Source organism: Gigantopelta aegis, chromosome 10, assembly GCF_016097555.1.
Source record: "Gigantopelta aegis isolate Gae_Host chromosome 10, Gae_host_genome, whole genome shotgun sequence".
NCBI classification, from domain to species: domain Eukaryota; kingdom Metazoa; phylum Mollusca; class Gastropoda; order Neomphalida; family Peltospiridae; genus Gigantopelta; species Gigantopelta aegis.
Genome location: NC_054708.1, coordinates 77,859,220 through 77,885,971, shown reverse-complemented (window position 1 = coordinate 77,885,971; position 26,752 = coordinate 77,859,220). Strand labels below are relative to the sequence as shown.

Genomic DNA, 26,752 nt, shown 5'->3' with positions numbered 1-26,752 from the left:
GTCTGGAGTTGTTCACAGTGAGTGTGAGCCAGTCTGGAGTTGTCCGCAGTGAGTGTGAGCCAGTCTGGATTTGTTCACAGTGAATGTGAGCCAGTCTGGAGTTGCCCGCAGTGAGTGTGAGCCAGTCTGGAGTGGACCGCAGTGAGTGTGAGCCAGTCTGGAGTGGTTCACAGTGAGTGTGAGCCAGTCTGGAGTGGACCGCAGTGAGTGTGAGCCATTCTGAAGTGATTCACAGTGAGTGTGAGCCAGTCTGAAGTGGTTCACAGTGAATGTGAGCCAGTCTGGAGTTGCCCGCAGTGAGTGTGAGCCAGTCTGGAGTGGACCGCAGTGAGTGTGAGCCAGTCTGGAGTGGTTCACAGTGAGTGTGAGCCAGTCTGGATTTGTTCACAGTGAATGTGAGCCAGTCTGGAGTGGCCCGCAGTGAGTGTGAGCCAGTCTGGAGTGGACCGCAGTGAGTGTGAGCCAGTCTGGAGTGGTTCACAGTGAGTGTGAGCCAGTCTGGAGTGGTTCACAGTGAGTGTGAGCCAGTCTGGAGTTGTTCATGAGAGTGAGCCAGTCTGGATTTGTTCGAGAGTGTGAGCCAGTCTGGATTTGTTCACAGTGAGTGTGAGCCAGTCTGGAGTTGTTCATGAGTGTGAACCAGTCTGGAGTTGTCCATAGTGAGTGTGAGACAGTCTCGAGTGGTTCACAGTGAGTGTGAGCCAGTCTGGAGTGGACCGCAGTGAGTGTGAGCCAGTCTGGAGTGGTTCACAGTGAGTGTGAGCCAGTCTGGATTTGTCCACAGTGAGTGTAAGCCAGTCTGGAGTAGTTCACAGTGAGTGTGAGCCAGTCTGGAGTTGTTCACAGTGAGTGTAAGCCAGTCTGGAGTTGTCCGCAGTGAGTGTGAGCCAGTCTGGATTTGTTCACAGTGAATGTGAGTCAGTCTGGAGTTGCCCGCAGTGAGTGTGAGCCAGTCTGGAGTGGACCGCAGTGAGTGTGAGCCAGTCTGGAGTGGTTCACAGTGAGTGTGAGCCAGTCTGGAGTGGACCGCAGTGAGTGTGAGCCATTCTGAAGTGATTCACAGTGAGTGTGAGCCAGTCTGAAGTGGTTCACAGTGAATGTGAGCCAGTCTGGAGTTGCCCGCAGTGAGTGTGAGCCAGTCTGGAGTGGACCGCAGTGAGTGTGAGCCAGTCTGGAGTGGTTCACAGTGAGTGTGAGCCAGTCTGGATTTGTTCACAGTGAATGTGAGCCAGTCTGGAGTGGCCCGCAGTGAGTGTGAGCCAGTCTGGAGTGGACCGCAGTGAGTGTGAGCCAGTCTGGAGTGGTTCACAGTGAGTGTGAGCCAGTCTGGAGTGGTTCACAGTGAGTGTGAGCCAGTCTGGAGTGGACCGCAGTGAGTGTGAGCCAGTCTGGAGTGGACCGCATTGAGTGTGAGCCAGTCTGGAGTTGTTCGCAGTGAGTGTGAGCCAGTCTGGATTTGTGCATGAGTGTGAGCCAGTCTGGAATTGTCCATAGTGAGTGTGAGCCAGTCTGTATCTGTTCATGAGAGTGAGCCAGTCTGGATTTGTTCATGAGTGTGAGCCAGTTTGGATTTGTTCACAGTGAGTGTGAGCCAGTCTGGAGTTGTTCATGAGTGTGAACCAGTCTGGAGTTGTCCATAGTGAGTGTGAGCCAGTCTGGATTTGTTCATCAGTGTGAGCCAGTCTGGATTTGTTCACAGTGAGTGTGAGCCAGTCTGGAGTGGACCGCAGTGAGTGTGAGCCAGTCTGGAGTGGACCACAATGAGTGTGAGCCAGTCTGGAGTTGTCCGCAGTGAGTGTGAGCCAGTCTGGAGTTGTCCGCAGTGAGTGTGAGCCAGTCTGGAGTTGTCCGCAGTGAATGTGAGCCAGTCTGGATTTATTCACAGTGAGTGTGAGCCAGTCTGGAGTTATCCACAGTGAGTGTGAGTCAGTCTGGATTTGTTCACAGTGAGTGTGAGCCAGTCTGGATTTGTTCACAGTGAGTGTGAGTCAGTCTGGGGTTGTCCACAGTGAATGTGAGCCAGTCTGGGGTTGTCTGCAGTGAGTGTGAGCCAGTCTGGATTTGTTCACAGTGAGTGTGAGCCAGTCTGGGGTTGTCCGCAGTGAGTGTGAGCCAGTCTGGATTTGTTCACAGTGAGTGTGAGCCAGTCTGGATTTGTTCACAGTGAGTGTGAGCCAGTCTGGGGTTGTCCGCAGTGAGTGTGAGCCAGTCTGGATTTGTTCACAGTGAGTGTGAGCCAGTCTGGATTTGTTCGCAGTGAGTGTGAGCCAGTCTGGGGTTGTCCGCAGTGAATGTGAGCCAGTCTGGACTTGTCCACAGTGAGTGTGAGCCAGTCTGGATTTATTCACAGTGAGTGTGAGCCAGTCTGGATTTGTTCACAGTGAGTGTGAGCCAGTCTGGATTTGTTCACAGTGAGTGTGAGTCAGTCTGGGATTGTCCGCAGTGAGTGTGAGCCAGTCTGGGATTGTCCGCAGTGAGTGTGAGCCAGTCTGGAGTGGTCCGCAGTGAGTGTGAGCCAGTCTGGAGTTGTCCGCAGTGAATGTGAGCCAGTCTGGAGTTTTCCGCAGTGAATGTGAGCCAGTCTGGAGTTGCCCGCAGTGAGTGTGAGCCAGTCTGGAGTGGACCGCAGTGAGTGCGAGCCAGTCTGGATTTGTTCACAGTGAGTGTGAGCCAGTCTGGATTTGTTCGCAGTGAGTGTGAGCCAGTCTGGGGTTGTCCGCAGTAAATGTGAGCCAGTCTGGAGTTGTCCACAGTGAGTGTGAGCCAGTCTGGAGTGGACCGCAGTGAGTGTGAGCCAGTCTGGAGTGGACAGCAGTGAGTGTGAGCCAGTCTGGAGTGGTTCACAGTGAGTGTGAGCCAGTCTGGAGTGGTTCACAGTGAGTGTGAGCCAGTCTGGAGTGGACCGCAGTGAGTGTGAGCCAGTCTGGAGTGGACCGCATTGAGTGTGAGCCAGTCTGGAGTTGTTCGCAGTGAGTGTGAGCCAGTCTGGATTTGTGCATGAGTGTGAGCCAGTCTGGAATTGTCCATAGTGAGTGTGAGCCAGTCTGAATTTGTTCATGAGAGTGAGCCAGTCTGGATTTGTTCATGAGTGTGAGCCAGTCTGGATTTGTTCACAGTGAGTGTGAGCCAGTCTGGAGTTGTTCATGAGTGTGAACCAGTCTGGAGTTGTCCATAGTGAGTGTGAGCCAGTCTGGATTTGTTCATCAGTGTGAGCCAGTCTGGATTTGTTCACAGTGAGTGTGAGCCAGTCTGGAGTGGACCGCAGTGAGTGTGAGCCAGTCTGGAGTGGACCGCAATGAGTGTGAGCCAGTCTGGAGTGGACCACAATGAGTGTGAGCCAGTCTGGAGTTGTCCGCAGTGAGTGTGAGCCAGTCTGGAGTTGTCCGCAGTGAATGTGAGCCAGTCTGGATTTATTCACAGTGAGTGTGAGCCAGTCTGGAGTTATCCACAGTGAGTGTGAGTCAGTCTGGATTTGTTCACAGTGAGTGTGAGCCAGTCTGGATTTGTTCACAGTGAGTGTGAGTCAGTCTGGGGTTGTCCACAGTGAATGTGAGCCAGTCTGGGGTTGTCTGCAGTGAGTGTGAGCCAGTCTGGATTTGTTCACAGTGAGTGTGAGCCAGTCTGGGGTTGTCCGCAGTGAGTGTGAGCCAGTCTGGATTTGTTCACAGTGAGTGTGAGCCAGTCTGGATTTGTTCGCAGTGAGTGTGAGCCAGTCTGGGGTTGTCCGCAGTGAATGTGAGCCAGTCTGGAGTTGTCCACAGTGAGTGTGAGCCAGTCTGGATTTGTTCACAGTGAGTGTGAGCCAGTCTGGATTTGTTCACAGTGAGTGTGAGCCAGTCTGGATTTGTTCACAGTGAGTGTGAGTCAGTCTGGGATTGTCCGCAGTGAGTGTGAGCCAGTCTGGAATTGTCCGCAGTGAGTGTGAGCCAGTCTGGAGTGGTCCGCAGTGAGTGTGAGCCAGTCTGGAGTTGTCCGCAGTGAATGTGAGCCAGTCTGGAGTTGTTCGCAGTGAATGTGAGCCAGTCTGGAGTTGCCCGCAGTGAGTGTGAGCCAGTCTGGAGTGGACCGCAGTGAGTGCGAGCCAGTCTGGATTTGTTCACAGTGAGTGTGAGCCAGTCTGGATTTGTTCGCAGTGAGTGTGAGCCAGTCTGGGGTTGTCCGCAGTGAATGTGAGCCAGTCTGGAGTTGTCCACAGTGAGTGTGAGCCAGTCTGGAGTGGTCCGCAGTGAGTGTGAGCCAGTCTGGAGTGGACCGCAGTGAGTGTGAGCCAGTCTGGGTTTGTTCACAGTGAGTGTGAGCCAGTCTGGAGTTGTCCACAGTGAATGTGAGCCAGTCTGGAGTTGCCCGCAGTGAGTGTGAGCCAGTCTGGAGTGGACCGCAGTGAGTGCGAGCCAGTCTGGGTTTGTTCACAGTGAGTGTGAGCCAGTCTGGATTTGTTCACAGTGAGTGTGAGCCAGTCTGGAGTGGACCGCAGTGAGTGTGAGCCAGTCTGGGTTTGTTCACAGTGAGTGTGTGCCAGTCTGGAGTTGTCCACAGTGAATGTGAGCCAGTCTGGAGTTGCCCGCAGTGAGTGTGAGCCAGTCTGGAGTGGACCGCAGTGAGTGCGAGCCAGTCTGGGTTTGTTCACAGTGAGTGTGAGCCAGTCTGGATTTGTTCACAGTGAGTGTGAGCCAGTCTGGGTTAGGGCCTCCACGATTCCAAAATATTGGACCCGAGTACTCGAGGGTCATACCCGACCCGGACCCGAGTACCCGACTCTTACACTAGATGATGCTGATATTAAGGAATAAACTAAAATAGCATTATGCATCTTAATTCCAGCTCTGAATATTGATGCATTTAAAAGCCGGTGGATACGTGCAGTTTTGTGACGGACGAACGGCCAATGTAAAAAGAGAAAAACTAGCCTTTGATGATATAATTATTATGTAACTTATATCGTTGACAAGTTGAGTTCTGTCGACAACAGCGAGCTTGAGTCTCGTCAATACGACGTTTATTTTAAATTTACTTTTAATTTTGTAAATCTGTATAAAGGCCTAGTGAGTTTTTGACAGCATTTGCCAAGGACATATAAAGAAATAAAGATGAATGTATATATAGCAAGCCAGATATCAGCGTATGCGTACTGAAGTATTGTCAGGTCCCTTGCTGCTGGTGGTGTCATGTGCCGACTACCATATTTCAGAACATATTCTACAGCATTCGCCGCCCTCTGTACTGGAGTTTCCCGTCTGTCACGAAACATCATTGATAGCTTTTTCATATTTTCATGAAATGTCTCGTTACGTATACAATCATGAATGGCGCTCGATATGTTCTCTGTAGACGCCGTGTTGAAATCCAGATGTATGCCGATACCCATTTGAGTGACCCTTCTAGAATTTATTGGTTGGTCGACAGCTCTGGGCGGGCATAGTATGGGAACTCCGTGATAAATACTTTCAAAGAGACCATTCTTCCCACAGTGGGAAATAAATAATTTAGTTTTGGGATGTCCAAGAATATCATTTTGTGGCAGCCATTTTGAAAATTTTATATTTCCGTCGTCGTGATCGGAGTCCGATTTCAGCAACACGTTGAAGCCAGACTGACGTAACGCCGCCAGCATGTTTTCAACCATAGTCTTAGGAGCAAACTGAATCGGAACTACTGAGCCAAAGGACACGAAAATAATACCTTCTGGTGAACGGGCCATGAAGTCTTCAAGCTTCTTATTAAGTTTCTTGGCCGGTTTAACTGTGAGACCGCCAACGTGAACACAATTAGGAAACACTGCCTTAGGGTAATCGAAAATGTAGTCAGAGTTTTCTAAATACAACACCGCCTGCTTTGCCAACTGGTTTACATCGATGTTGGAGAATACAGGATCAATCCCTGACATGTCAGGTGTGACAGTATAGCACATGAGGAAAGGAGAAACAATACTCAGGGCAAAATCGGCAAATCGTTCAAACATGTTCATGTCGCTTCCAAATGATCCCAAGAAGAAGGGCAGAGTGGTCGACTGCAATGGAGAGCCACTGTGTCTTTCTGTAATGTACGCGCTCGAGGCGACGGTGGATATGTTCAGATAGTGAGGAAGACAAAACAGACACTGGGTGAAGGGAAAGGCAGTCACAATGGCCACGTCAAATCTCTCCTTCACCAAGTATCCCAACTGTTCTCTGTCGGAGAAAAGTCCCCAACACATCGCTTTCATCATGCCTCTCATATTTGAGAATTCATCGAAAACATGCCTGCCTGACTTCCAATCCCCGCTCTGAATGCTGTTCATATTGTTTTCAAACATCATCTTGTATTTGTCAGGCATCTTGTAACTGATAACACTGACATGCGACTGATTTGATATTTTCAAGTCAATTGACGAAGGAAGGTAAAGCTATACTTGGTGACCTCTCCTGGCCAACTCTTCTCCTGTGTGGAGCAATTCAAAGGCATGACTCTTCGCCATCGTAGGCAAGAGTAGAATCTTGTCAGCCTCAAGAACTGTGGAACAAGTTGTAGAACTGCAACGACGAAAGCATAAGGCACGAAGGTCTTCATCTTTTAGAAAACTGAAAAACAAAATCTCATAGAAACGTTTGTAATCTAATATGGCCAAAAAGAGGAGGGATATTTATATAATGGCACTGCAGAATATTTTAAACTACAGGTATTTGATGTATTTCGTATATATATACGGCGAATTGGTTGTTCATGGCGAGATAATGCACTGTATATGAGAGAGAGAGAGAGAGAGAGAGAGAGAGAGAGAGAGAGAGAGAGAGAGAGAGAGAGAGAGAGAGAGAGAGAGAGCCCACACATATGTTATCCCTACAGTCGTCGTCAACACGCTGAGATTTAAACTTATACAATTGACAATTTCTGACCGTTGTCTTTCTTGACTCACGTCCTCTGTCTGTCCGGTCCATATTAGTCTAGTCCAGTCCAGCTTGGGTGACCTTAACAGGAGCTGATCCTCCAGCTGGCATAGCTCTCCGAGTCAGTGAGACATGCAAGCTACCTCACCACTTCAAGGAATGGACCATGAGATAGGATTTCTGTCTTTATTATATCATAGTTTGTTTGAAGTCAAATCATTCAATATCGGGAATAAAGTCATTTAAAGCATCAGAGCGGTTCGTTTCACTAAAATGAATAAATTATTTTAAGCACTGCACGTTTTGGTTTTGAGTGAAAGTGCTATTGTTACAAATTAGCAACATATATATGCACTTTACAATAGAGAACACAACCCATATTTTGTGTTTCTTAATATACCAATTGAGGAGCACCCAATAGTCCTTCAGCCGACCCTTCTACCACTGGCCCCTTTATTAGTACAAAGTTTCGTAAATTCGGCCCATAAACTCAAAACGTTAACATCGTGTCAAGTGAAGACCCTAGTTTTTAAACGCCGAGGCATAGAGTTCACTAATAGAACCGTTATAAGTGAAATCATACTTTATTTAGATTTTATTGTTTAGATTATTAATTTCCGTACATCCGAAGTGTTTCTGGTTATCCTGGTGTTTTTAAAGGGACACACCCTAGTTACGTTTATTTGTTAACCATTACGGCGTTGTTTTTCGCTATTAAACCCCATTTTCCACAAATAAAATTGCACTTTACTTACATTTTATTATTTAGAATACACATTTCCATTCACCTGAAGTGCTATTTGGTAATCCTGATGTTTGTAAAACCACGAAATGCATTTTTTGCATTTTTTCACAAGACGTGTTGTCGAGAAAAAACCGTTAAGCAAGCGAGGTCCAATCTATTTTTAGAGGGGATATTTCCATTTCAATGTCACAGACGTTGGTATATCACGTGACCGTTAACATTTTGGTTCGGTTTGTTTTCTAGTGCACGGTTCGCGCAATCAACATCCGATTTGTTGTTGTTCATTTGTGAGATTTTTCTTCACAGTTCGTGAACATTTTCAGTAACAATAAAGTTCAGACAAGTAAGTGTCTCAATACAAAACGTTACAAACCCTTAAAATCAATAATTTTGCTAAGTTTAAGATATCTGGAGAGGGGATACAACCAGGACAGAACAGTTGGAACATGTCCAGGAGAGGTGAAACGAACGCACCCCAAGTCTGTGAAATTTGTCGTGACGTAGGCATTGTTGTGCTTCGAGCGACATCTACCAGTGACATCAGAATACTAACTTTCAAAATTATTTCAAGCAATTGGGACATGGGGATTCCCATGGTATTTATCGATATAAAACCTGCTTTTTCACTCCATTTGATAAAAACGTGACCTAAGTGTGTTACAGGTTTGTAGATTAACCAAATTATAATTTATTTTCGCTGGATGAAACTAGGGTGTGCGACTTTAATATCATAAAATTTCATATATTTTTTAAAACACACGTGCGTCTGAGAAGTAACGGTTATGAAGTCGAGATTTAGTCTATTTTAAAGGGTATTTCACCGTTTCAACGTCACAGCCTCTTGTTTCACTATATTGTAACTTTATCCAAATGTGTTACAGGTTTGTAGATTAACTAAACCTAGTGTCCATCTTTACGGGTTGAAACTGACTTTGCTACTTGAAAGGTAAACGCTGACGCCGTAGCAGCTTCAGTGCTGCTGTTGCTAGTATATATATATATATATATATATAAACCATGTTAGTAATGAGAGTTGTTAAATAACAACTTACTCAAGAATTTGTAAACAGTATTGCTGCAAAGCGTTCAGTGAACTATTTGGTAGTACTGCCTTTGTGTTCAGCTCTGAATGTTGTTGGGTTACCCGAATTATACTACATGTATTTTGTATTACTACCTTTGTGTTGAGGTGAAATATCTGGAAAAAATTATAGAAACTTAAAGAAAATTCTCTTCTTAACTGTTTAAGGAATTTTAGACTATTAACTATTCAATTGCCCCCCCCCCCCCCCCCCAAAAAAAAAAAAAAAAAAAAAAAAAATTAATAATAATAATAATCCTAGCCACGACCCTGGGATCAGTCATACATCAGGCGTGCGCTTTACCACTAGGCTGTCCCGCCTCTCAGTCATATCGTATGCATTGTTTCGATTACACACCATTTGCTTCCTGTACCCCAAACATGTAATGGTTCAGTCTGCTCAGCATTACAGAAAATGATATACTATAGTCCTTGCCTCAGGGAACACCTTTTTTTCATAATATGGAATTTATTTCTGTTTCTAATTTTTTTTAAAAGAAGTTTTTGTTTTTGTTATTTCCAAAACACTGTTACTTTTCTTCTTACAACAAACCAAACTGAAATTATTTACAAAACAACCCAAACATTTTTGTAGGAGGATGGCATAAGAATACGAGACAGTGCTGGAGCAAAACGTCAAATTCGGGTAAACATTATAGAGATATTCGGACAAAACATGCTAACGTGAGACCTTTTTACCATGTATTTCCATCAAAATTAGTTGTAATCCATATGAAAATGCGTAGTGATTCGTTTGCAACTATAAATAGCAGTTTGGTAGTAATGCTAATATGAATAACTGATCATTGTTATTCAGATTCGGGCATTTTCGTATAATTCGGACAAACGCCAGCCTGCCCCCCCCCCCCCCCCCCCCCCTACAAAAATAGGAACCCATACGCCTATGGAGGATGGGACGGACTATACTATAGTCAATAGTTGTATAGTAGCAGTCACGTCGGAATCAGAGCACGAAGCTGATCATGGGCGGATCCAGAATTGTGTTATAGGGTGTGTCTTCAAATGGCATTTCTCTAGGTGGGTCCTGCGTTCTCCCCCTCCCCAACCAGAAAATTTCGAAATCTCAAAGGCGCGTTTTCAAGCGCATTGTATCATTTTTAAAATGTATTTTTCTTGGAAGTATGACTCTCCCCCCCCCCCCCCCCCACACACACTTAGAAACTTTGCTGGTCATAGTGTAGACCCCCCCCCCCCCCCCTGCACGTGCGCCTGCTGGCCTTTGTAAATATAATATGTAACGTGTGCAGTGCGGTATGAACATGAATCCAGCTTTTTACAGTGCTTTGCTTCATCTAAGAATGTTTCGTTTTGTTATTTCAAGCTATTGGCTAAATATCTGCTATTGTATTTGTAGTCCGAACAGGACGTAGAAAGAAAGTTTGGTTCTTTCTACGTCCGAGAATTGTTACATTACCCTATATACAGCTGGTATTAAAAACTTATGGCAGCATGTTTCAACTGTTTCTCAATCGAAATAGTGCAACAAATGGACACACAAACCAAAAATACATAACCTATCGTACTCACTAATTTCCGACTGAAGTATTTGCGTCATTATTAACAAAATAAATCTTCCAAAGACAACTTTCAAAATTTCCCCGCCATTTTAAATTTGCTAAATAGAGAGAAGCAACTCGCCCTGCACATTAAGAAAAGTATTGACTTAATGTGCGCCCTGCACTATTGTATTTACTTTCTTTTTTCTTCAAGTATGGCTGCTATACATACCGTCATCGGAGTTGGGGCGCTCATCTTCCTCGGCGTCGACTTTACAGAAGGTATATCCAAACTAATACGTTTGAATAGTTGAAGACACTAGTTTTAGTTTACAAAGTCAGGGGCGTAGCGTATCTGGAGGGAGGGGGATTTGAATACGAATTTAGCGGACCCATTTTGTTTATATTTTCCATGGACACCTGTATGGATAGCCTAATATTAAATTGTAGACATTATTTTAGTCTTAGTGGGGAGGTTCGTTCAAACCCCTGAAACTCCTCCCCCAGTCTACGCCCCTGCCAGTAATGCAGATAACCATCGTATAAACCATTATTTGTTGATTTGAGCGCATCCGTCGTAAGTCGGGAGTTGGCGAAATTACAACGCAACCGAAGAGTTGGTCAACTTCGTCGTGACAGTTAACAGTCTGATCCTAACATTACAAAATCGAGGGCTGACACACGAACTGGTCGAGTCCACTATTTGAAGAATCAGACTTGTCTACTATTATCTTTTGTTGTTGTTGTTGTTGTTGTTGTTGATGTTGTTGATGATGATGATGATGGTGATGATGTTGGTGTCAGCCCTCGATAGTTTCACGTTTACGTCAATAGTCAGTGATGTTTGTTCATAACGGCCATTTAAATTATACATTACAAACGTCTGCAGTTTAAATCTTTACAAATGAAGACTGCTACATTTGGAGGAAATAAAACTATATTATTTCAATTCATCACCCACATAGTTCAAGCTAACTGGACAAATATTGCCAGTATCACGCACGTGAAACGACGTCATAACTTAATGCGGCTTCCCCAGTCTTATATCTATGTAAACGTTCACCAAAACGACGTCATTTTGGAAATAACGTCGTTTCGTCGTCTCTTTAAGGATTGTCTGTTATCTCTTTTACGTTCATCGGGGGATAAACAATATATATGTCAATATACATAGATTGATAGATAGATTGATATATGTATGTATGTATGTATGTATGTGTGTATGTAGCAGGGCTCACGCGACCGGACGAAGTGAGCCCAAACTTCGCCCTAACCAGCCTGACTTCGCCGTGCTAGTCACCGTAGGGCGAAGTTTGTGTCGCCTTTTTGAAAATAGCAATCACTTGCAATGTACACAATCACGGATGAATGATGCAGAACCTGAGGAACACCTAATCATAGATAATAATTAAGTGTGAATGGCCTGCGAATTTGAAGAGATACTGGCGCCACAAAATCATGCGACAGGCTCATAGAAAGAGGGTCTAGCTCAGACAACACCGGTGTCTGGCATTAATAGTTGGAGTAATTATTTAGTTTTACGTAGACTTTGTCATAATGAATAAATTCAACATACAAAACAGATGTCAAAATAAAATTATTTAAACTTTTTTTATTTATTGTAAACAACAGTGACAAGGTGCCGCAGATAAGCAATGTTCACACCTTCACGGATACTAGTACCCATTCAGTCTGACAACTCCACAGTGTATTAATTAAGAAACTGTGACGATAGAACGCATTTAATTGCCTCTGGGTAATCCCAGCTTGACCGTGGTAGATTAATCTACTAGGACAATACTCTGCAGGCTTACTCCCATTTGGTCGAATTCCCAATTGGTCGAACTTCAAAAACAACAATAGATATGGTTCAATGGTCTTACTGACATGCATGTTGTTACCTCAGTCATTATAATGAACTGTTCCAGATTATTTGGAAACCGATTATTATTGTATAGATGGTATGGATGTCGCTTAACGCATAAAGTATGCAAATATCAAAATAATCCATGTATTGAATGTAGTGAATGTCTGTATATAATTTAAAAAGAAGGTATCCATCTAAAAATGTTTATTTCACAAAAAGCAAAACATTTTTCAACATTTTAAAATATTCATTCTTTCGAGTACAAATACAAGTACAAATGTCCACTGAAGCAGGAGTTTCTTTCAGAATGTTACACTCACAATGTCACAATCACTGCAGCTTCATGAGGTGACCAATGCTTCCAGGTACCATAGGGGTGTCTTGGTTCTGTCAGTGAGATGTTGCTTGAGGCGACGGACTCTGTTGTCGATATCCCGGTAGACTCTCTCTCTCTATTCACAAGAGGCCATGGAGAACTTTGAAAAACTGGAGAAAATATGTTTATGTACGGCAGCCCGTTTATGTACATTGGTAAATAAACCATTGTCCGTCTATAATCAAAACTTGTATAAACATGAAGAGACCATGTTCATTACATACACAGGTAATCCGGTAGTGGTTATATAACAGACGAGTACTTATTTTTCGACCAAATGGCATTTCGACTAATTGGGAATTCGACCAAGATATTAAGATAACTTTCTTTTTTTTTGGATTAAAAATTCAAGTCTCCCTGTTGTTAAAAACTTCGCCCTCTCTAAAGATTGTTAGAAAAGTGATTTCGCTCTATGATTTTGACCTCGCGTGAGGCCTGTGTATGTATGTAGGAAAGTTGTTTTTTATATTAAGATAATGAGAATGATAGGCAGAGGGTGATAGATGAGAAAGATGAGATGGAAGAATGTGTGAGCCAGCTTTGACGGGATTTGAACCACTGTATATATATATGGATAAATTGATAGATAGATAGATAGATAGATAGATAGATAGATAGATAGATATGTATGTGTGTGTATGTAGCTATATATATATATATATATATATATATATATATATATATAAGATATATAAGCTGTATGGATACATTTCGGTCTTTGTTTGCAATTTGTAATTTGTATATGTTACAGATTTTGCGACTACGACTATTGATTGTAAGGATGCCGGGCTGCCCGGAGAAAGCACACCACTAACCTGCAAGATAACAGGCACTGTGAAATCTGGAGTCAGGTGGTTACGACCAGATAATGGGTCACAGTTACTGGTTGTGTTTTGTAACAAGGGTAATGATGATTGTAACCCATTACTGCCTGGCTACAGTGTTCTTATTGACTCATCTACGGGGCACCACACGCTCACCATAGGTTCGTTCAACAAGTCTACTGATGCTGGGATATGGACATGTCAGGACGGACCAGTGGGAGTTGGACAAATTTCATGTGAAAAGAAAGTCGCAAGTAAGTTAGGTTTACCTTTCAGTGTTGTATCTCATATATATATGTTGTGTTGTATATATATATATATATATATATATATATATATATATATATATATATATATATATATATATATATATATATATATATATGTATGTATGTATGTATGTATGTATATATGTATATGTATGTACATTGTATATATATACAGTTATATACTAGAAATATTAAAATTAACTTTGATTTATAATTGCACCCGTCAGTGTTCATCTTAATGTATGTTAAAGCAATCCAGTTGTAAAGAAAATATATAGATTATTGCATGCCATACGGTATTTATGAACCGAGTTTCATTCATTTCGTATGGTATTCCCGTAAATGTTATAATTGATTTGCCGCGATCGTCGCAAGCTTGCAGCCTCGGTGGCGTCGTGGTTAAGCCATCGGACTACAGGCTGGTAGGTACAGGGTTCGCAGCCCGGTACCGGCTCCAACCCAGAGCGAGTTCTTAAGGGCTCAATGGGTAGGTGTATGGCCACTACACCCTCTCCTCTCTCACTAACCACTAACCAACTAACAACTAACCCACTGTCCTGGACAGACAGCCCAGATAGCTGATGTGTGTGCCCAGGACAGCGTGCTTGAACCTTAATTGGATATAAGCACGAAAATAAGTTGAAATGAATGCAGCTTGTACCTGCTACAGTAACTATAGCGACGTCACAAGTGTGCTATAACTGTTTTCAATGTATTATTATAGCCCATGTCATAAAGATAGAGTGAAAATACGACATTTATGTAACTGTTTATTGTAGACCATATGGGTAATAAATAGAGGGTAATAAACGAGTTGCCAGTTATTATCAAATTTATATCCCAAGTAAAATAATTTTCAGTTGTCACGAGCTTTAGCAAATAAAATATTTTTACATTTTTTATAACTTTATAAAAAGGGCACTGACAACATAATATAACCTCTTTTTTTTTCGAAAAATATAGTACATGTATTTCAGATTGGAATTGAAATTGTTTAGTTGAGAACTGAAATGTTTAAAAATCAAACAAATTAACCACAACTAGAACCACAAATGTGTTTTGAAAAAAGTGGGTTTTTTTTACTAACAATTGAAAACTAAAGCAATGGGCAGCACATGGAAAACGTCGTGCTTTTGTCCGGAATTCAGACTCACTGAGCCATAGACATTTGGATACAAATACTACATTTAAACTATTACAATCTTTAATAACAACGTCTTCCCTGTGTGTGTGTGTGTGTGTGTGTGTGTGTGTGTGTGTGTGTGTGTGTGTGTGGGTGGGTGTGCGTGAGATATATATATATATCCACGGCCACACAGTGGCGCTGCTGACTGTTCGTAATGAGTCATGGTATCTATGTGGCAAGTTTCGTGAGTTATTTTTGGTGTGCATGTTACCAATGATTGCTTGATGGCATGCAAATACAAATCCTTCCCACCAAAATACTGCTCACCCCTAACCCATCCTACCCACCCCCACCCCGCCACCCCCCGAATATGTGCCTGCATGCATCTAAGCTATTCATAATTATATTTAGAATTGATGCTACATTAACACTGGGTGAGAACTATGTAGGCCTATTTGATACAGATACTTGTAAGTTATTAAGAATGTCCTACATGGAAAGGGGGAGGCATTTTTAGATCCTTCCTGGCCATCAGGTGGCACTGCTGAGTTCCTCAAGGTATATATGTGCCAAGTTTCATGCTTTTAACCAAAGGTGCACAATTTAGTAAAATATTGGGTGTTAGCTGCCCCAGTACATAATAGATGTTATTCGATCTTCTGTCCTGGCACATTTACCTGTACGCAAGTATGGTAAAAGAGCTCTCAGCTTTTAAAGGGACCACTAAGCTTTTGTTATTAAATGGGCAATACATCCATATTTTTATAATTTTCTTCACTGTACCCACACGTCTGTATCCTGTATATTATATGACCTGTAACTAAGCATTTTTTGTTGTTTCACAATAAATATGTACAGCCTATTTTATACAAATTTTTCAAATGCCGTTGAAAGGCAACAGCTATTTGATACGTTAAACTCCATTTTCCACTTTTCTATTCTAACTAGCAATTTACAATTTATATTTATCGGTTGTTGTTGCTGTTGGGTTTGTTTTTGGGGTTTTTGGGGGGTGGGGTGGTTGGGTTTTTTTCTGATGTTATGTAATTCTTATCTCTGTTTGTTGACACCAAATGCCTAATTTTCTAAACTCTCGTAAGTGCAATGCAAAAAGACTTGCAAAGAGGATGCTTTGTTGTCTAGCAGAGCCTAGGAGAGCTTTGTGAATTAGGTCCCAGATTGTTTGGTATTGGGCAATAAATTGAATGAACTGAAATGTCGGTCTGTGAGTTCTGTTCTGGCTTTCAGAACCTGGAAGTGCCGCGACCATATCCTACAAGATGTCCGCCACCATAGCAGCAATAATGACCACAGTCTCGATGGCTGTTACCGTATTCACAGCTTCTATTACAAGAGGTAGGTTAAAGCAACTAAAAACGTGTTTTTTCGGTTGTTTTAATTCCTTTCAAGCATTATAATTATGGCAAGTATATATAAAGTCATGAAGTTTCTGCAAATTACACAAGTTCAAAGTACGGATAAAGCAAAGTTTGTCTTAGTAAAAAAATTAAATAAACATTTGCTGCAGCAAAAGATTCATACTTTAATCTTCGCCAATCTTCGCATCAAGTCGGTGCGCATGCGTAACCGAAGCTGGGTCGCCAATTATGTATACTCGTCAACGTGGTGGATATTACTTGATTAAAGAATAGTGTTGGATCACGTTACATGACGTAATGTTTTTGGATTTTGTTGGTTTAGCGAAAAAAATGTAGAAAATTTTAAAACCCGACTTCGAGTTGGGGTTTATTTTTTCTTCTCGATTATCATACTTATAAGGTAGAGCTTGAGCACGCATATTCCACATCGGAAGTAAATAACCGATGTTGCCAACAAAAATATTTTGTGCGGGACCTAAAATTATCTGACACAGTAACATTACCGGGTAATTTCCAATTGTCAAAATAAAGAACGAACACATCTATGTTGCAAAAAATATTGTAAAAATATGTTTCAAACCGACAAGTTATGATATAAATGATTATTCAGTTGACTATTTACCAGCTTTCTAAACATAGTAGACATCACATAATAATAATAATAATAATAATAATAATAATAATAATAATAATAATATCGAATAAACTTTGGATCGTCTGCATTATTGACTTCATGTCTGTTGTCATCGGAAACAAGTTTAATGGTTCAACACACAAATCAAAACAAATGTTAGTGGTGAACAAAATTAACTGTAACATATATATTTCGTGGGTTTTTTTTTTTCGAATACGACTTTTATGTCGTTGAGTCATATGTTAAAACTATATTTTTGACGAATTGCGAAGCAATAAGTGAAAATATGGTTTTCACAATCACTCAGCGACATAAAAATCGTACTAAAAATCCCACCATGAAATTGTCTATTTATTATATGCATTCTTCCTAATTTTTGACAATACCTTTCGCTTTTTGTTCATATCTTTCTCTTATCCAATCGAAAACACATAACGCCATGATATATTTGTTCCATTGGCACTTTTGAAGAAAATTTACATGACAATGGACAATGAATCCAACTTACTTTTATTTAATTACTAAATTAGTAATTATTTAATACTATTACTGCGAAAACATACCGGACAAAGCGAAACATACAAACCCAAAAGTAACTTCATATCCACTTTTATAGGTACAATTATTTAAATTACATTTTGTTATTTTTCAAATACGATCAGAAGCATTGGTAATCATCAAACTAAAAAACGAGAAAGCGATACTGACCTCAATAATTACTAAATTAGATTGTAATACTTTACAAGGGGGATAATTTAATCATGAACTTGTTCATAACAGTATAAATATGATCTCTATGTTTTCACTATACTAAAATACAGTGTATAGGGATTTATTTTAACCGTACTCGATCTGTACTCTATTTAAAATTAATATTGCAAAACTGAACAATGACATTTGTTGAAATAGACTGTATAACTTTTTGTTAAAACGTTTGTCCCAAATAATGTTTTTATTGCATTCCGTGTTGGACGTTTACGGAGGAATAATTTCCATTCGCATATTTCATATCTTGGTTCATAATCTTTCTGTATTCTTCTTCATCGATATTATTGCAATGTTAAAAAAACAAACATTTTTAACAAAATAAAAATAAAATACCCAAAACTTGAAAAGTATTTAATTTTGTTAACTTTCCATTAGTTTAGTTATGAAAATGTTTATTTACTTTTAGAATTCTTAAGTCACCTACTCTAATTTGCTGTTTACCTAGCCATCCCTACGTCCCGCTCCAAAAATCTAACCATAAGAAACACACTGGATATACAGACATTGATATGTAAGCAAGAAATGTATTTAAACTGTAATTCCTGTCTGTTAAAATGGCTTTAATCGCTGAAAACAAGGGTAGAAAATTCAGTACAATCTCTTCATAACGTCATTAAATAAAATGTTCTTTTTCTTTCTCTTCAGATAGAAAGCGTGGCAACCTGAAAAACAGCAGAATAAGGTAACCACCAAGCTAGCTTCTCGGGTGATGAAAGTGTTCCACAGTAAAACCACAATGTGGTCGTCTTGCGTGATGAAAATAGTCCACAGTAAAACCACAATGTGGTCGTCTTGCGTGATGAAAATAGTCCACAGTAAAACCACAATGTGGTCGTCTTACTTGACGAAAATAGTCCACTGTAAAACCACAATGTGGTCGTCTTGCGTGATGAAAATAGTCCACCGTAAAACCACAATGTGGTCGTCTTGCGTGATGAAAATAGTCCACAGTAAAACCACAATGTGGTCGTCTTGCGTGATGAAAATAATCCACAGTAAAACCACAATCCGGGTTCAGAAGGAACACCACACCCCAGTCTTCTCAATGTTCAACAGTAACTCTACAATCCAGTCTACCCAGTGTTCAACAGTAACTCTACAATCCAGTCTACTCAATGTTCAACAGTAACTCTACAATCCAGTCTTCTCAAAGTTCTACACTAACTCTACAATCCAGTCTTCTCAATGTTCTACACTAACTCTACAATCCAGTCTTCTCAATGTTCAACAGTAACTCTACAATCCAGTCTTCTCAATGTTCTACACTAACTCTACAATCCAGTCTTCTCAATGTTCAACAGTAACTCTACAATCCAGTCTTCTCAATGTTCAACAGTAACTCTACAATCCAGTCTCCTCAATGTTCTACAGTAACTCTACAATCCAGTCTCCTCATTGTTCTACACTAACTCTACAATCCAGTCTCCTCAATGTTCTACACTAACTCTACAATCCAGTCTCCTCAATGTTCAACAGTAACTCTACAATCCAGTCTACTCAATGTTCAACAGTAACTCTACAATCCAGTCTTCTCAATGTTCAACAGTAACTCTACAATCCAGTCTCCTCAATGTTCTACACTAACTCTACAATCCAGTCTCCTCAATGTTCTACACTAACTCTACAATCCAGTCTCCTCAATGTTCTACACTAACTCTACAATCCAGTCTCCTCAATGTTCAACAGTAACTCTACAATCCAGTCTCCTCATTGTTCTACACTAACTCTACAATCCAGTCTCCTCAATGTTCAACAGTAACTCTACAATCCAGTCTTCTCAATGTTCAACAGTAACTTTACAATCCAGTCTTCCCAATGTTCAACACTAACTCTACAATCCAGTCTTCTCAATGTTCTACACTAACTCTACAATCCAGTCTTCCTCAATGTTCAACACTAACTCTACAATCCAGTCTTCTCAATGTTCTACACTAACTCTACAATCCAGTCTCCTCAATGTTCTACACTAACTCTACAATCCAGTCTCCTCAATGTTCAACAGTAACTCTACAATCCAGTCTCCTCATTGTTCTACACTAACTCTACAATCCAGTCTCCTCAATGTTCAACAGTAACTCTACAATCCAGTCTTCTCAAAGTTCTACACTAACTCTACAATCCAGTCTTCTCAAAGTTCTACACTAACTCTACAATCCAGTCTTCTCAAAGTTCTACACTAACTCTACAATCCAGTCTCCTCAATGTTCAACAGTAACTCTACAATCCAGTCTTCTCAATGTTCAACAGTAACTCTACAATCCAGTCTTCTCAATGTTCTACACTAACTCTACAATCCAGTCTACTCAGTGTTCAACAGTAACTCTACAATCCAGTCTACTCAATGTTCAACAGTAACTCTACATTCCAGTCTTCTCAGTGTTCTACACTGACTCTACAATCCAGTCTACTCAATGTTCAACAGTAACTCTACAATCCAGTCTACTCAATGTTCTACACTAACTCTACAATCCAGTCTACTCAATGTTCAACAGTAACTCTACAATCCAGTCTTCTCAATGTTCTACACTAACTCTACAATCCAGTCTTCTCAAAGTTCTACACTAACTCTACAATCCAGTCTTCTCAATGTTCTACACTAACTCTACAATCCAGTCTTCTCAATGTTCTACACTAACTCTACAATCCAGTCTTCTCAAAGTTCTACACTAACTCTACAATCCAGTCTTCTCAAAGTTCTACACTAACTCTACAATCCAGTCTCCTCAATGTTCTACACTAACTCTACAATCCAGTCTCCTCAATGTTCTACACTAACTCTACAATCCAGTCTCCTCAATGTTCAACAGTAACTCTACAATCTAGTCTCCTCATTGTTCTACACTAACTCTACAATCCAGTCTCCTCAATGTTCAACAGTAACTCTACAATCCAGTCTTCTCAATGTTCAACAGTAACTCTACAATCCAGTCTTCTCAATGTTCTACACTAACTCTACAATCCAGTCTACTCAGTGTTCAACAGTAACTCTACAATCCAGTCTACTCAATGTTCAACAGTAACTCTACATTCCAGTCTTCTCAGTGTTCTACACTGACTCTACAATCCAGTCTACTCAATGTTCAACAGTAACTCTACAATCCAGTCTACTCAATGTTCAACAGTAACTCTACAATCCAGTCTTCTCAATGTTCTACACTAACTCTACAATCCAGTCTACTCAATGTTCAACAGTAACTCTACAATCCAGTCTACTCAATGTTCAACAGTAACTCTACAATCCTGTCTTCTCAAAGTTCTACACTAACTCTACAATCCAGTCTTCTCAATGTTCTACACTAACTCTACAATCCAGTCTTCTCAATGTTCTACACTAACTCTACAATCCAGTCTTCTCAATGTTCAACAGTAACTCTACAATCCAGTCTTCCCAATGTTCAACACTAACTCTACAATCCAGTCTTCTCAATGTTCTACACTAACTCTACAATCCAGTCTTCTCAATGTTCAACAGTAACTCTACAATCCAGTCTTCCCAATGTTCAACACTAACTCTACAATCCAGTCTTCTCAATGTTCTACACTAACTCTACAATCCAGTCTCCTCAATGTTCTACACTAACTCTACAATCCAGTCTCCTCAATGTTCAACAGTAACTCTACAATCCAGTCTCCTCATTGTTCTACACTAACTCTACAATCCAGTCTCCTCAATGTTCAACAGTAACTCTACAATCCAGTCTTCTCAATGTTCAACAGTAACTCTACAATCCAGTCTTCTCAATGTTCTACACTAACTCTACAATCCAGTCTACTCAATGTTCAACAGTAACTCTACAATCCAGTCTTCTCAATGTTCAACAGTAACTCTACAATCCAGTCTTCTCAATGTTCTATACTAACTCTACAATCCAGTCTACTCAGTGTTCAACAGTAACTCTACAATCCAGTCTTCTCAATGGTCAACAGTAACTCTACAATCCAGTCTTCTCAATATTCAACAGTAACTCTACAATCCAGTCTTCTCAATGTTCAACAGTAACTCTACAATCCAGTCTTCTCAATGTTCTACACTAACTCTACAATCCAGTCTTCTCAATGTTCAACAGTAACTCTACAATCCAGTCGTCTCAATGTTCAACAGTAACTCTACAATCCAGTCTTCTCGATGTTCAACAGTGATCCAGTCTTATCTAGTGAAAATGTTCCACAGTAACAAAACAGTCTTGTCTTCTCCGGTGAAAATGTACCACAGTATAAACGTGTATTGTCGAGTGACTTTCAAAGGATTATTTGGACAATTTTAGTGCAATATGCAAACATAGTTGTATATTACAATCTATGATGCGACCAATGAAACTACCGTAGTCTAATTTGTACACTACCCGCCTACTCTGCCATTACATTTTTTTTTTTTCTATTTAATATAAAACTGCACAAAACAGTTATTACAATAACAAAAATTATTATTATTTTAATTGTCTTATGTTTATCAAAGACACAGCAACTGAACACATTGATTGAAACATATTTTATTGCTTTTTAAAAAGAACAAATGGATTAGGCACACGTTATACAACTTACTAGGCCTTCTCCATGATACATACATGTTACGACAGCAATATATTTTTGCAATTGAAATATAAACAGAAATAAATATTATTGAAAAAGAGAAAAAAAGAAAGAAAGAAAAAAGGAAACAGAGAAAAGACGCAATAAAGTGTTCAATGTGTTCGATAATCAGAAAGCAGGTTTGCTACAAGAAAACACAAAACAAGGCATCGCAGTGATTATATAATGGCTACAAATAATAATAATAATAATAATAATATCAATAACAACAATAATAATAATAATACCAGTCTGAGTCAATATCCAGCTTTGTACGGCAACCCATAAGTTGTGAACCTTATTGCATTCGAAAAATAGATATGGTATGGTTTCTGGATGGTTGTTACGTTTTCAATAATTAGAAAATTAATAATGTATGGATTGTTTAAATTATAACTAATCACATGTATGCCTAAGGATGAAATATGGAAAAGAAGGTTGTATCACATTGTGTGATGCTGTAATAGACAAGAAATATTTGACAAATATCGTCACCAAAATCGGTCAGATACAGCTTTTATACAAATATATCTCCCACATCAATCTTCACCAGCCAGTCTTGTATTGAGTTACTACGAAAATAAACATAGTCGCACTGACCATTACTGGATTTTTAGATGCCTATAGGTCGATTCTGGTATCAAGTTTCCGATGGTTGTAGAAATTAAGCTTCTCAGTTTTAAGCTCCACTATTAACTAGGTAATCTCTTCCTTTATCACTGTGAAAATTTCAGCTGGAATATCACAGCATCGGTCTTGTATTTCACAGCATGGGTGCAGTAGGTTCGAATCCTGTCAGTTGACACTTTGAGTTTTTTAAAATAGTAAATAGTAACTGACCAAAAAGTCTAGTCAGCTCTGTTACATTTTAAGAATTCCACGATCAAGTCCCAATTTCTTTCCTTAGCAATGCTCTGCTGAGAGCTTGTGGCTTGTGGTGTGATTTCGTTTCCAGGTGTATCTCGCTGACATTGAGTGAGTTCACAACTACTGGCCAATGTGTAACTAGGTGAGCGGTAACAGTTTAGCAGGGGAATTGCATCGATAATGATGAAGATACGAGATTTGTCAAATACTTCCTTCCTTCAAAGACGCCGACGATACCTCTTCTGGCAGAGATAACGACGTCTCTCACCTGACTCACAGATGGATAGTGAATTTTATTAATCTCAATGAACCTGAACCACAAAAGAGTTATTGCTCTTACGTACATGTCTCCCATGACTGAAGTTTGTTTGTTTTGTTTAACAACACCACTGGAGCACATTGATTAATTAATCATCGGCTATTGGTCAAACATTTGATAATTCTGAGGAAACCCGCAACATTTTTCCTATTGTAGCAAGGGATCTTTTATATGCACTTTCCCACAGACAGGAAAGCACATACCACGGCCTTTGTCCAGTTGTGCTGCACTGGTGGGAACGAGAAAAACCCAATCAGCTGAATGGATCCACCGAGATGGTTCAATATGCGACAAAAGCACCTCAAGCGAGCACTCAACCGACTGAGCTAAATCCCTCCCCCCCCCCCCCCCCCCACACCCCCATGACTGAGTCTGAAGGACGTTTTGACAAGGTTTTGCCTGTATGCTACCATGAGTTTCTGTCAGGTGCCACTATTGGTACAGCCACACTGCAAGAGGCTACACCCTACTTTATAGGAATGTAAATGCCAAACGCTGAAGCAGATAGAATATTGCTCGACATAAATTAAAAACTGACTTTTGTAAAGCTAAGTCGCCCCATTTTAATACACAGCTTTATATGAAGGCCAGTGTCGACCTGCATCCCTGTGTAAATAAAAGGTATTGAACAGATTCGGTAGTTTCTTTAAATTACCTCATCACCCTGGTGGGTAAATCAGTGGAATGAAATGTGTTACCGTGTTATTATAGTACAGTATCTGTGGACTTATAGTTGTATCTTAATTATGTATGTGATATATTACATGCCAAGTAATTCAATTAACTTTAAATATTATCTCAACTGAACATTGAGCTGGTTTTTCGTGCGGAATTTGTTTTTCCTGTTTTCAGCTAAATTAGTACATTTACATAACAATAAGGCTCAGATAAGTATTCTAGACCACCAATTCGGCTACCTGAACCAAGTAAGTCCAACATTAGACACAAAACATTAATCGATGGAGCAAAGTGAATCTTCAAAGGTGTGAATCCAAGTAATATGGCGCTTGGATTTGAGATCAAATTCTAGGTGACCCAAAAGCTAATTTCAAAGTGCAATGGTTCAGGATGATGAATCCACTAAGAAAACTTTGATAGGAAAAAATGGAAGTTTTCCTTGGCTGGGACCTGTTTATGAGAGTAATTTAATTCTTCTAAATATCGTTTTTGTTACAAAACTGCCAAAGAGCAACAAATCGCCGTCAAATGCCAAGAAATTGCGTCTAAAGCTATCTAAACAATCATATATATATATATATATATATATATATATATATATATATATATATATATATATATATATATATATATTAACATTAATTAAATATTAATATAATAACCAATTTATTGTAATAAACAGTGACATTCCCGTCTGCTTATATGTATATAGAGTACGGCGATTTCGCCCAGCAGTAGGCCCCTATATGGAATTTACGGCTATCTCGCCCGTGGCGAGATCACCCGGGCGAGATCGACCGGTGGCGAAATCGCCGGACTCCATATCTCGAACCTTGGTGACCAGACGGGGGGGGGGGGGGGGGGGGGGGGGGGGGGGGGTCGAGAGGGGAGGACAGAACCTACACAGAACCTACGGCCAAACCGCCTACGCCCTATTAACCATTAAAAGGGGGTACTGGTCGAACTCATGCCGCCATCTAAACATTAATCGATGGAGCAAAGTGAATCTTCAAAGGTGCGAATCCAAGTAATATGGCGCTTGGATTTGAGATCAAATTCTAGGTGACCCAAAAGCTAATTTAAAAGTGCAATGGTTCAGGATGATGAATCCACTGAGAAAACTTTGATAGGAAAAAATGGAAGTTTTCCTTGGCTGGGACCTGTTTATGAGAGTAATTTAACTCTTCTAAATATCGTTTTTGTTACAAAACTGCCAAAGAGCAACAAATCGCCGTCAAATGCCAAGAAATTGCGTCTAAAGCTATCTAAACAATCATATATATATATATATATATATATATATATATATATATATATATATATATATATATATATATATATATATATATATATATATATATATATATTCTTGTGTTTAGATATATATATAACATTCTTGTGTTATAATACTATATGCAAAGTAATCCTTAAAATAGTTCAGTGATCGGACTCTGATCACTGCCGCCTCCCCTTCCCACTTAACCGGTGAGGTCTAGTGCGTTTAAGGTCATCTAAATGAAAACATTCTTGGTATAAAATACTATGTAAACTTATGTAAACTAATCCTTAACAGTTTAAAAAAAAAAATGTAAACATAGCTAATTTTGCGATTCAAATGCCAAGAAAAGGCGTTTAATGTCATTCAAGTAAAAGAAAAAAATTACCATCTCAATAAAAAATAAAATAAAAATGGGTTACATTACTATGCAAAATAATCCTTGAAATTTTTTATGGCTAGTTTTGTGATTCAGATGCCAAGAAATCACATTTAAAGCCATTCAATTTTTAAATTTTCACGGGGGAGTAACCCCCGGACCCCTTAAACGTCTCGGACCCTGACCACTGCCCCTACCGTACCCTCTATATCAAAGGCTCTAAAGACTACCCTAACCATTAACTTGGAACTTGGATAGGGTTTTAACGTGCTCATATATGAGATATATATACTTTTATGGTTTCGAACACGCCCATCCCGAGTCCGGCCTCCGATATGATCGGTCTGACTCGGGGCACGAAAAACCTAAATATAGGGACAATTTAGAAATTTAGAAAATTACGGCAAAAAATTAATAAAATAATAAATGGGGAGGTTAATACATTTTGACTGCGTCCTTAAACATAAATAAACTTACTCTGTAATTACTCTGTAAAAATCATTTTTAGATGGGGTGATCTGAAAGTAAAATAAATTAGGCCTACCAAATATAATCTAATTAAGACCCCAGAGATATGGAGGAAGGGTAGGAGGGTTGACCTCAGTCCACAGAAAAGTTGTATTAAAAATAGAAATTAAAATTAAAAAAACGTTTTTAGTTGTTTTTTAAATATTTTTATATTATATTTTTTATTTTATGTTTTTATGAGAGAAAAAAAATGAGAAAAATTACCAGTCATATCTCGGAAGTAGGGCGATCTCGCCACCGGGCGATGGCGAGCTCGCCGTAAATTCCATATACTGCTGGGCGATATCGCCGTACTATAGATATCTAACTAAAGAGGAATTTTATTATTTAAAATGTTTATATTACTATCATTTACTGCATGAAATGATACGAACAATGTTCAAATCAAATGTGATGTGTCCTTTTGTTCTGTCTTTGCCTGTTAAAGTGTTAGCTAGTGTTTGTATTCTGCCGATCGAAGCTGGGCAAAATCGCTGTATATCGCCGTAAGGCCCCTGCTAGTTGAAGCTGGGCGAAATCGCCGTAGTTTTGTCCGGACTTAGGCTACTTTGGGGTGTATGTACATAGTGTATGTAAATTGAAGCGACTGTCGCTATTTCTACTTAATAAATGTTCTAAACAATTAAGCTTGGTGGTTCAACAAGTGAGTCTTCTATGACATCTGCAGGACAGGGTGGTCGTGGAAAT

At 40.0% G+C, this 26,752-nt stretch overlaps 2 protein-coding genes across 3 annotated transcripts in view; one reads left to right on the top strand and one right to left on the bottom strand.

Moving 5' to 3' along the window:
• Positions 1-19,334, top strand: part of LOC121382861 — a 28,759-nt gene extending 9,425 nt beyond the window's left edge. The window contains exons 2-6 of one of the 2 annotated variants that reach the window (XM_041512491.1): positions 9,285-9,335; positions 10,421-10,488; positions 13,201-13,527; positions 15,917-16,024; positions 18,095-19,334. In XM_041512491.1, the coding sequence (XP_041368425.1) occupies positions 10,422-10,488; positions 13,201-13,527; positions 15,917-16,024; positions 18,095-18,135 (543 nt within the window). In that variant the 5' untranslated portion in view covers positions 9,285-9,335; position 10,421 and the 3' untranslated portion in view covers positions 18,136-19,334. The remainder of the gene's footprint in view (positions 1-9,284; positions 9,336-10,420; positions 10,489-13,200; positions 13,528-15,916; positions 16,025-18,094) is intronic. The other variant, XM_041512492.1, reaches the window with a different exon arrangement.
• On the bottom strand, positions 4,997-7,105 carry LOC121382859 (UDP-glucuronosyltransferase 2B33-like). The gene has a single exon (XM_041512486.1). The coding sequence runs from the start codon at positions 6,311-6,313 to the stop codon at positions 4,997-4,999; it is 1,317 nt and encodes a 438-aa protein (XP_041368420.1). The 5' UTR covers positions 6,314-7,105.
• Positions 19,335-26,752: the final 7,418 nt, after the last annotated feature.